General features: G+C 46.2%; 1 protein-coding gene across 2 annotated transcripts; it reads right to left on the bottom strand.

The window, feature by feature from the left end:
- Positions 1 to 4,700: 4,700 nt before the first annotated feature.
- TSACC (TSSK6 activating cochaperone) lies at positions 4,701 to 11,206 on the bottom strand. Of its 2 annotated transcripts, none has more exons than XM_041761558.1 (4): positions 11,101 to 11,206; positions 10,414 to 10,471; positions 5,955 to 6,077; positions 4,701 to 4,922 (listed from the first exon to the last, which is right to left on the bottom strand). In XM_041761558.1, the coding sequence occupies exons 2-4, from the start codon at positions 10,445 to 10,447 to the stop codon at positions 4,714 to 4,716; spliced, it is 366 nt and encodes a 121-aa protein (XP_041617492.1). In that variant the 5' UTR covers positions 10,448 to 10,471; positions 11,101 to 11,206; the 3' UTR covers positions 4,701 to 4,713. The 2 variants fall into 2 exon arrangements, with proteins under 2 accessions (XP_041617492.1, XP_041617501.1); XM_041761567.1 differs by lacking the exon at positions 11,101 to 11,206 and adding an exon at positions 10,926 to 11,082.
- Between the last annotated feature and the right edge of the window lie 111 nt (positions 11,207 to 11,317).

Raw genomic sequence — 11,317 nt, 5'->3', positions numbered from 1 at the left:
CATGGGATCAGAGAGAGAGGAGTTTAGGTTCCCATTTTGCATACGGATGTCCAGTTGTTCCAACATGATTGAAAAGACTATCCTTTCTCCATTGGATTACCTTTGCTCCTTTGTCAAAGATGAGTTGACTCTATTTAGGTGGTTGTATGTCTGGGCTCTCCATTCTGTTCCACTGCTCTATTTGCCTAGCCTTTCACCAATACCACACTGTCTGATTAGCATAATTTTATATCAAGTATTGGAGTCAGGGAGCATCACTCCTCCAATTTGTTCTTCTTCAATATTGTGTTGGCAATCCTGGGTCTTTTGCCTCACCATACACACTTTACAATAAGTTTGTCAATATCAGGGCACCTAGGTGGCTCAGTCAGCTGAGCATCTGCCTTCAGCTCAAGTCATGGTCCCGGGGTCCTAGGATGGAGCCCTATGTCAGGCTCCCTGTTCGGCGGGGAGCCTGCTGCTCCCTCTGCCTGCTGCTCCCCCTGCTTGTGCTCTCTGTCAAATAAGTAGTAAAAAAAAAAAAAAACTTAAAAAAATAAGTTTATCAATATCAACAAAATAATTTGCTGAGATTTTTTTTAAAAATATTTTATTTACTTATTCATGAGAGAGAGACACACACAGAGAGAGGCAGAGACACAGGCAGAGGGAGAAGCAGGCTCCATGCAGGGAACCCAACGTGGGACCCGATCCTGGGTCTCCAGGATCACATCCCGGGCTAAAGGTGGCGCCAAACCACTGAGCCACCCGGCGTGCCCAATTTACTGGGATTTTGATTGAGATTGCATTTAACCTATAGATCAAGTTGGGATTGGGGCATCTGCGTGGCTCAGTCAGTTAAGAATTTGACTCTTGATCTTGGATCAGGTCTTGATCCCAGGGTCATGGGTTCAAGCTCCACATTAGGCAGCCCAATGTGGAGCCTACTTAAAAAAAAAGAAAAAAAGATCAAGTTGGGAAGAACTGACATCTTACCAACACTGAGTCTTACAACCATGAACATGGACTATTTTTCCATTGAGCATGACTTAAACATTTTTTTAATTATTATTGAGGGGCACCTGGGTAACTCAGTTGGTTAGGTGATGAACTCTGGATTTCAGTTCAGGTCATAATCTCAGGGTTGTGAGATCAAGCCCCAAGTTAGGCTCCAAGCTCAGTGCAGAGTCTGCTTAAGATTCTTTCCCTCTGTCCCTACCCCTGGTCTCTCTCTCTCTCCCTCTCTCAAAAATAAAAATAAAGGGGTGCCTGGATGGCTGAGTCAGTTAAGTATCTACCTTTGGCTTAGGTCATGATCCTGGGGTCCTGGGATTGAGCCTGGTGTCAGTCTCCCTGCTCAGCGGGGAGTCTGCTTCTCCCTCTGCCCCTCCCCCACTCATGCTCGTTCTGGCTCTCGCTCTCTCTCTCTCTCTCTCTCTCTCATAAATAAAAGATTTTGCTTTAAGAGAGAAGGGGAGATCTTTTTTTTAAAGATTTTATTTATTTATTTGGGAGAGAGAGAGAGACAGGAGTCAGGAGAGGGACAGAAAAAGAGAGATAAGCAGACTCCTGACACCAAGCTTCATCTTAGGACCCTGGGATCAGGCAGACACTTAACCGACTGAGCCATCGAGGAGTCTCAATAAACAAAATCTTTTAAAAATTTGGTTAAAATTTTTTAAAAAATTGTCTAAATTTCAGGTGTATGTTACTTTGATACATTTATATACAGCAATATGATTGCTTTTGTAATTATATTTATCATGTTGCATATTTATTTATTTTTAAAGATTTTATTTATTTATTCATGAGAGACACACACAGAGAGAGAGGTAGAGACAGAGGCAGAGGGAGAAGCAGACTCCATGCAGGGAGCCTGATGTGGGACTCAATCCCTGGTCTCCAGTGTCATGCCCTGGGCGGAAGGCGGTGCTAAACCACTGAGCCACCAGGGCTGCCCACGTTGCATATTTACAGTGTGATATTGTTGCCTATATTCTTTATACTGTCCATTAAATCACTATGGCTTATATAACACTCTTTAAAATTTATACCCTTAAAAAAATAAAATAAAATTTATACCCTTAAATATCACTTTCCCCCCCCAACTCCCCATCCCCTGGTAACCACCAGTTTACTGTTTTGTTTTTTCAGTTTCTTTTTTTTTAGGTTCCACGTGTAAGTGATATTATATAGTACTTGTCTTTCTCTGACTTAGCTTGGCATAATGTGCTCCAAGTTCACCTATGCTGTTGCAAATGGCAGGATATCCTCCTTTCTCATGGCTAAACTCAATTGTGTGTCTGTATTGTATCTTTTTTATCCATTTGTAATTTGATGGGCACAGGTACTGTGAAAATGCTGCAATGAATATGGGAGTGCAGATATCTCTTCAAAATCCTGGGTGTTTTTTTTTCTCTAAGATTTATTTATTTATGCAGAAAGAGGGAAAGAGCGTGCAAGTGCAGGTATGAGCATGGGGGAGGGAAGAGGAAGAGAATCCCAAGCACACTCTCCTCTGAGCAGGGAGCCTAATGCAGGCCTCCATCTCACAACCCATGAGATCATGACCTGAGCTGAAATCATGAGTCAGATGCTCAACCAACTAAGCCACTCAGGAGCCCCCAAAATCCTGTTTTCATTTCCTTTGGGTAAATACCCAATAGTGGAATTGCTGGATCATATGGCAGATTTTTTTTTTTAAGATTTTATTTATTTATTCATGAGAGACACACAGAGAGAGGCAGAGAAGCAGGCTCGCCGCCAGGAAGCCTGATACAGGACTTGATCCCAGGGCCCTGGGAACATGACCTGAGCCAAAGGCAGACGCTCAACCACTGAGCCCCCAGGCATCCCATATAATCAATTTTTTGAAGAACCACCATATTGTTTATCATAGTGGTTGGACCAATGTACATTCCCACTGATAGTGCCCTAGAATTTCCTCCTCACCACATCCTCATCAGTATCTGTTGTTTTTTGTCTTCTTGTTGATAGCCATTCTAATGGGAAAATGACTCTTAAATTTTAAGTATGAATAGAGAGAGAAAAAAAAAAGTATGAATAGAGAGATCATTGGCTAAGGGAAGAGGGGTGCCCATTCAGGTTTTATTCCAGAATTGCACTTTAGTAACAATTATGATCTGAGGAAGCAGAGACAAACTTCCAAACATAACTTCCCCTTTCCTGTGCGTACAAGCACAGCTAGGTCCAAACTTATCCACAAATTTGGGAGCCTCTCTGCTGTTAAAATTATTTTAATTGCTTTCTTTTTTCTCCATGGATAGTGGCTTCATCAGAATTTTTTTCCTGAATGCCAAACTCTGATTCTTCAAGCTTAATGTTGGCCTTACTCTGGTGCTGTTCTCTTCAGATGCACAGAATAAAGATGTCTCTCCAAAGGGTTGAAGCTGGTGTGAAGTCCTCTTCTTGATCACTGCTTTATCCCCTCCTCACCTCTACATCCCAACCCAGTTCTTTCTGCACATTCCATGGAAAAATGAGACCTCTGTGGAAAGAGGACAGTCCTGAGAGCAGTTTGCCAATACATCTGTAAGGGAAAGTGATGACCCAGTGTGGCTCACATGGCTAACAACCTCATGTGTCCTCTTCTCAAATACTGGAAACTTATGGCTGGACTTGAGCCCTCATTGAAGCTGAACTGACTTTCCAGCTGAAAAATTTCCAGATGCTGTCTCTTGGACAAGTTCAAAGCTACTAGTTACCCCTTGTCTGCAGTATAGCTCAGATTTACCTGTTCTGTCTTTAAGAGATTACCTCATTTCTAAGCCCTTTATCCAGACCATGGTAGTTTCACGTTTGGATAACTATTATTAATTCACACAGGTCTCTCATGTGCCATTCTGCCTCCACCCCAACATGTCTGCCCATGGTGTTTCTATGACCTGTGCGTGCCCCACTGCTATTTGAATGCTTCCAATGGCACTCCAGTGCCTCAAATAAAATCAGAGCTTCCAATGGCTGCCATTAATACAATTTCCCAGGGAAAGTTGCCTTGTCAGTCCTCAGTTGCTCCACATTCTACCTCATATCCTTTTTTTAAAAAGATTCTATTTATTTATTCATGAGAGACAGAGAGAGAGAAAGGCAGAGATATAGGCAGAGGGTGAATCAGGCTCCATGCAGGGAGCCCAATGCGGGACAGGATCCTAGGTCTCCAGGATCACGCCAAAGGCAGGTGCTCAGCTCAACGGCTGAGCCACCCAGGCGTCCCATCTACCTCACATCCTATATTCGTGGGGAGGAGGGGCAGGGAGAGCCTCTTCTATTTTCTGATGACACTTACCCTCCTACCTCTAGGTCTTTGTCCAAGCCTCTCGACTGACATGAAACCACCTTACTTCATCTATCTATGCCACCTGCCCATGCCCTTTCATCACATGGCACCATAAGGCCACCTCCAGCAGCCAGAGTCTCAGACTAGTCCAGCTGCATCCTCCCAGCAATGCCTCTCCACCTGCAGCCCCCCTCCAGCCCCGCCCCAGGACCACTACATTTTGCAATGAAGCTGCATTGTTAAGACAGTAAATCCCCCAAGACTGTCTCTACTGTGATATGTATCCCCAAGTGCCTTGTCCAGCACTTTGTACCCGGTGAGCACTCACTGTGACCTTGCAAACTAATCGGCCATGTACAGAATACCTAGGCCCAGGTTCCACTGAGAGTCTGCTGGGGAGAAAGGAGAAAACATACACAATAACTTTGTTCCACAATTCATTTACTGAACTGATTTAACAGCAGATTGCGGGATAAGACTGGAAGGGAAGACTTTTTGCTTCCCCTCCCAGGAGCCAGTTGTGTCATGGATGCTTGTAAATTTTCCAAAATAGCCATCTGTTGTTGGGCAAGCTGGGTCTGAAGCTGGAGGTTGGCATACATACATTCTAGGAGTCCCAGGCATTCCTTGGGCTTGTGTTCAACTCCTGAGGGGAAAGAAATGAAGGTGCAAAGGGATGGGGAGAAATTGTAACGATACTGTGGTGAGAAGGGCTCTAAGAGGATCACCCTGCCAACCTTTCCCAGCACAGTTCCACCCACATGTAACTTTGTATGGCTGGCCCCTTCCCAGTGGGGCCCACTTGCCTACCCTATTTTAATTGGAAAACCATCGCTAGAATTTGTTACCCTTCTCCCTTAATTTCTCTCATCATATTTATGATCATACAGTATGTTGTGTAATTATTTATTTGTGGTCTGAGTCCCTGCCCTGGAATATAAGTTCTGGGAAGGCAGGGAGCTTTGTCTGACTTGTTCTCTGTTATAACCTCAGCACCTAGAAGACTGCCCCAGTGCACAAGTATTCAAAAAAGACTTGATGGGTGAAGGACATTATCTGAATGAGGCTCCAGGGGTGCCCCAGCCTCCGTCTCTCACCCTACATGGTGTTGGATCAGGGGTGACCTGCAAGCCCCTCCTATTGTCTCACTTCAACCAGTCTTGCTGCATTATGCCAATTTTTTCTAATGTTTTCAAAGATGTTACATGCAGCCAACTTCTAGGTAAGTTATTTACCTATTGTTTTTGTATGTATTGGTCATGACTTCATTAAACTCTGAGGTCCTCAAACACGGTTGCCATGACTGTCTAGGGCCTGGTTAGGCTCCCCACCAGTATCTGAAATACCCACTGATTTCCCCATGGGATCGTGAGTGACTGACAGGCAATAAACTGAGCTAATGCCTACCAAGTCCTTCCCTAGCCACTTTGTAACTAATGCTACTAGCAAGCAACAAAATTTTACTTTCTGTCCTGCCTAGCCTAGTAAAAGTGCTAATAAAGAAACCAACACAAATTGGTAGAATTGGGAAGAAAATGCAATCAGTAGAACCGAATAGTCAATGAGCTACCAATGACACAGGGGTGGCACCAGGTCAACGGGAGGAAGCTCAGACCACTTCCTCCGTGCGACCTCTCCCACATGGAGTCCATTTGGGAAACCTGCTTTGCGTCCTTACCTGAGGGCAGCTTTGTTCTCTGGATGTTCAGGAAAGTGGCCAGTGGGGAGCTTGCTTGAAGATTAATAAAGCTAGGAGAGGGTTTGGCTCGACACAGAGGCACGGCATTACTTTCCTCTTTGGCTGGAACAAAATCAGAGACAACTAATCAGAACCGTCTCTAACAAGGCCTGGCCTTTCTAAATCAATCCTGACATTTGGTCTATGAATACAAGTGCCAAGGCCCTGCCCCGAGCAGTGCCAAAGAAAGTTACAAAACACACACACACACACACACACACACACACACAAAAAAAAAAAACAAAAAAAAAACCATAGTAGGATGAAGGGAAATCAAGCAGGATCAGGTTCGGCTTAAGTATTGCAAGTTCTTATGGGCACGTGCCACTTGCTTACTACTGTGCTAGACACTTGGGCATCACAAGATCTCAAACTCATGGTTACTATCACTTTGGGAGACTGATAGGGCACTGATGAAATGTGATAGGACTACCTACAGACCCAAACAATGCATCAGACAGTCTGGGTGAAAATGAGACCTTTGTGTTTGAAAATATATTTGAGAGAATCTCAAGCAGACTCCACACTGAGCATGGAGCCTAATGCAGGGCTCAATCTCACAACCCTGAAATCATGATCTGAGCCAAAATCAGGTCGGATGCCAAACCAACTGCGCCATCCAGGTGCCCTGAGAATGAGGCTTTAAAAAAAAAAGATTTAAAAAATTTATTTATTCATGAGAGACACAGAGAGAGAAAGAGAGAGAGAGAGAGAGAGGCAGAGACACAGGCAGAGGGAGAAGCAGGACGTGGGACTCAATCCCAGGTCTCCAGGATCAGGCCCTAGGCTGAAGGCAGTGCTAAACCACTGACCTACCCAGGCTGCCCCAGAAATGAGGCCTTTTATCTTGTAATTATCCTAAGTATGTGATTGAACGTAGAAATAGATGCTTTTGAAAAGGTGGAAGAGCTCAATATGAGTACAGTAGAGAAGACGCCAGGCAGGTGGAGGATGTTTGTTGGACCTTGAACACATGGTGCTTTCAATGAGTGGAAAAGATATATCAAGTGGGAGAAAAAAGGAGGGCAGGAGAGCAGGGTGAGCAATGAAGACCCTTCACAATAGTGAATCTGAGACTTTAGGCTTTCTCTTGAATACAATGGAAAGCCATTGAGCAATTTAGGATTAGAAAATATGATAAAAACTGTATTAATCTACAGATATTAAAATAGACTGAATGTGAAAGGAGTTCCTGAACAGGAAAATAAATAACCTTTGGCAGAAATACTTAAGTTAGAAGGAAAAATGGATTTGTAGGGAGGTCATCAATCCTATAGAAGACATGTTATTTTTGCCTATTGAGTACCACCTCCTCTGGGAACCTATACTCTCCCCAGATTCTAGGCCATACTGGTGGGATCACATCAGGCCCCACCCTCAGGAGAAAAGGGGTTGTGGCCCAGTGCAGGCCAACCATGGTATCTCATCCTCCTTGGCAACTGTGATTGATCCAAGGGGTAAGCACACAGGGCAAATTGGGCCAGAGTCACTCTCTGAGATTGATATACAGATTCTGTTGTTCAAGAAGCTTGCTTTCTGGGATCCCTGGGTGGCGCAGCGGTTTGGCGCCTGCCTTTGGCCCAGGGCGCGATCCTGGAGACCCAGGATCGAATCCCACGTCAGGCTCCCGGTGCATGGAGCCTGCTTCTCCCTCTGCCTGTGTCTCTGCCTCTCTCTCTCTCTGTATGACTATCATAAATAAATAATAAAAAAAAAATTTAAACTTTAAAAAAAAAAAAAAAAAGAAGCTTGCTTTCTTCTGATCTGCTATGCTGGAAAATGCAAAGTCAGGGCAGATGAAAGCTATTGGATTTGGCCAGCATGCTGAAGGAGCAGGTACAGGCAAGAGTATAGACAAGAGTGCAACAGACAGACTAATGGACAGACACCCAGAGGCACCAAGTCCCCCAGTGCAGTCCCTGACATCCCAGCTCTTGCAGGCTTTCTTCCTGTCCTGTGACCATCTCAGCCTCCCTCCCAAATGCACAAGCCTTTGAATTTCCTTGTTTACTCAAGGGAGTCTGAGTGGGGGGGTCCCATCAGATTAACATAAATCACATTTTGGACATACTGATTGAGTGGAGACTAGGAGGTCCAAGTAGAAAAGCCTAGAAAGACAGCCAGAGGTGGTACTGAGATCAGGTGAAAAATCAAGCTGCCAGGCCAGCCACCAAGATGTGATAAAGAAGCTGCAAAGATAAATCAGCTCTCCAAAGTAAAACATTGAGAAAGGAAACTGGAGCTTGGCGAGCTCTTCCTCAGGAGTTTGGAAGATGAGAAAGAAGCGGCAAAGCATGGATGGAGAAGGCATGAAGACGGATGGAGAAGCAACATAGCTGGGGCTCCCAGGGAGCCCACAAGTCACTGCCAGGCTGAGATCCTCTCTGAGGACAGAAAAACTGAATCCACTCATTCATTTACACATCTAAGAGACAGCTAAGTGCCTGAGTGTCCATCACTTGAGGATGCCACAGCAAGCTAGCACCCATGATCATGACTCTCATGGAACTGACAGCATTACAGTATAGACAGTCAAAGGGATCAAGCATGCATGTTATTGTACCCCCATAATGTGAGAAGAGCATCTAACCTATAAGCCATCTGTGCAGCTGGGGAATGTGATTCCTTGAAGTGATCCTGTCTCAGCTGGGATTTGGAGGAAGACACAAGATGGAGGTCTTCCTAGAAAATAAGCCTTGGTGCAGAGGTGTGACAAACAATAGGTTGTGTATGAAGGAAGACTTCATATTCCTGTCCTTAACTCCAAGAGTAACAGAAGAATGGCCCACTGGAGGGCGGGGGGTGGGGGAGTACACATGGGTACCAGCCTGAGGTGCTTTCTATGTGGAAACTCATTGAGCCTATAAGAACTGAAATCTGTTTTATTCCCTATTACTCCTGAAAGAAATCTGTCTTTTGGGTTTTCTTAGGCTAGGTTTGTGGATTGTGCAAACCCTGCTGTAGGCCATCCATCTTCTTTTCCCTTTCTCTCATCAGTCATTTGACAGCTCGTGCAGAATTGTATAAGGTGACAAAAGCTGAAACTTGGGTCTCGAGATTATACTCACCACTGGAAAAATGTAACTTTAACTTCCATACAAATGCACTTCTCAACAATTCAGGCCCTTCCTAGGTAGAGGAGGATATATTTTCTACCAGGTTGTAAGGTATGAAGAACACTTACACACAGTGCATACTAAAGGAACCACACTTCTGACAACACAACTGAGGACGAGGTCAGGGAGCAGCAACAGGACACATAATGTAGAAAACAACGGTAAGAGGTGCTTTACGTACATTATCTAGTTCTCACAATGGTCCTAAGAAGTAGGCAGCTTTATACACATTTTATTTGACAAAAGTGGAAGTTAGGAAATTTGCTTAAGATTCCACAACCAGCCAAGTGTCTGTGCTGGGGTTAAATCCAGACCTGTGGCCTCCAAGGTCACACTCTTCACACGTGCACAACATACTGTGAAGAGAGCTAGTCCATTATGTCTAAGCTGTGACATAGTAGGAGTCATCTACTCCACCTACAGTAGGTGGATGGGCTCTGAAGTCAGGCAGCCCCAGGCAGTTCCCTGGCCATGAGTGGGACTGCCCCCCTTGAATGGACACTAGGTCTCCTGGAATCCTTGCACTTGAGGTCTAGTTCTAAATATTAACAGGGGAAACAAAGAAATAATGTATTCACTCAATATGTCATTGAGCAACTGTTATGTAATAGATCCAGTTGTAGATGCTGGGAGTTCAGCAAGGTTCTCATTTATTTATTCTTTAAGCAAGCTCCACGCCCAGCCTGGAACTCAAACTCATGACCCTGAGATCAAGAGTCACATACTCTACCAACTGAGCTGGCTGAGTGCCCCAGCAAAGCTCCCATTTAATGGGAAACTGTAGAAGAGATACAAATACTTTCCAATTAATGAGAAAAAGAGGGGAAAATGGGGCAGCCTGGGTGGCTCAGCAGTTTAGTGCCACCTTTAGCCCAGGCATGACTCTGGAGACCCAGGATCAAGTCCCACATTTGGCTCCCTGCGTGGAGCCTGCTTCTCCCTCTGCCTGTGCCTATCTCTCTGTGTCTCTCATGAGTAAATAAATAAAAATCTTATTAAAAAGGGGGGGGGGAATTCCTGGGTGGCTCAGCAGTTTAGCGCCTGCCTTCCGCCTGGGGCGTGATCCTGGAGCCCCAGGATCGAGTCCCACATCGGGCTCCCTGCATGGAGCCTACTTCTCCTTCTGCCTGTGTCTCTGCCCCTCTCTCTGTGTCTCTCATGAATGAATAAATAAATTCTTTAATAAAGGGGGTATATGTATAATTAGAATCACCTTCCCAAATTCTGAGCAATTAAGAAGGTCTGGGTTCCAAGGCAGGGGGCAAGGGGCCTCAGACACACACCTTTTTCGTTCGGGTGGCTAGCATGCTGCTCCATCTGGACACCAAGAAGGTGTGGTGCCTAGGGAAGAATCACAGCGTTACATGATCAACTCATGCTACCATTTTACCGCTGACAGTTTAACTTCTCCCCAGCACATCTGACACTGCTCCAATTTAGGGAGGAAGATGTATGAAAGAAGGCACTGTTCTGCTTCATGGCCAAGTGCTCCATGGTCCCTTCGCTAGTTTGGAAAACAGCGGTGTCCCTGACTGTTATTTCCTCTCTTCTGGGCAAGTCGTCACTTAACTAAGCCCAAACCTTCAGAGTCTCCCAGTAACGGGGCTTCCCTCAATGTTTCCCTTCTGCAGCACCAGCCCTTCTCCTGTCCTCTGAGGTCACTGCAGCAGCCTCGCTCCTCATCACGTGTCATGGGCCGAGAGAAAGCGCAGGAGGGCGCGGGGTACCGGCGTGGAAAGACGGCCCGGCTGCGCGAGGAACCCCCGGGCTCGCCCCCAGCGTCTGCGGGAAGCACCTGCGAGAGGAGGGCGAGGGGCGCGCTGGGGCGCCCCGGGAAGGGCTCTGCCACTCAACCGCCCCGGGGACCAAGTTCCCGAAGTGGCCGCGCCGCGGTCCCTCCCGCAGCTAAGGCTGGACAGAGACCATCGCCCCCAAAGGACCCGAGGCGCGGGCCAGCTCAGTGACTTCACCTGCGCTGTTACTCGAGAGCCTCCTACCCGGGTCCCACCCTGTGGTTGATACACATGCGCGGTGGCGCCGCGGCCAACTGCCCCAGCCTCCGCGCTTGCGCCGACCTGTGCGCCGCACGCGGCCGGGAGCGGCCACCCTACTGCGCAAGCGCCCGGGCCCTCCCCTCGCCACCATCGTGCGCTCTCTATCTAGCTTGCTCTGCCGTTCTTGCGTAGA

The sequence above is a fragment of the Vulpes lagopus genome, chromosome 1 (assembly GCF_018345385.1).
Source record: "Vulpes lagopus strain Blue_001 chromosome 1, ASM1834538v1, whole genome shotgun sequence".
Classification (NCBI taxonomy): domain Eukaryota; kingdom Metazoa; phylum Chordata; class Mammalia; order Carnivora; family Canidae; genus Vulpes; species Vulpes lagopus.
The sequence above is the reverse complement of the archived record's forward strand: the minus strand, read 5'-3'. Positions and strand labels throughout refer to the sequence as shown.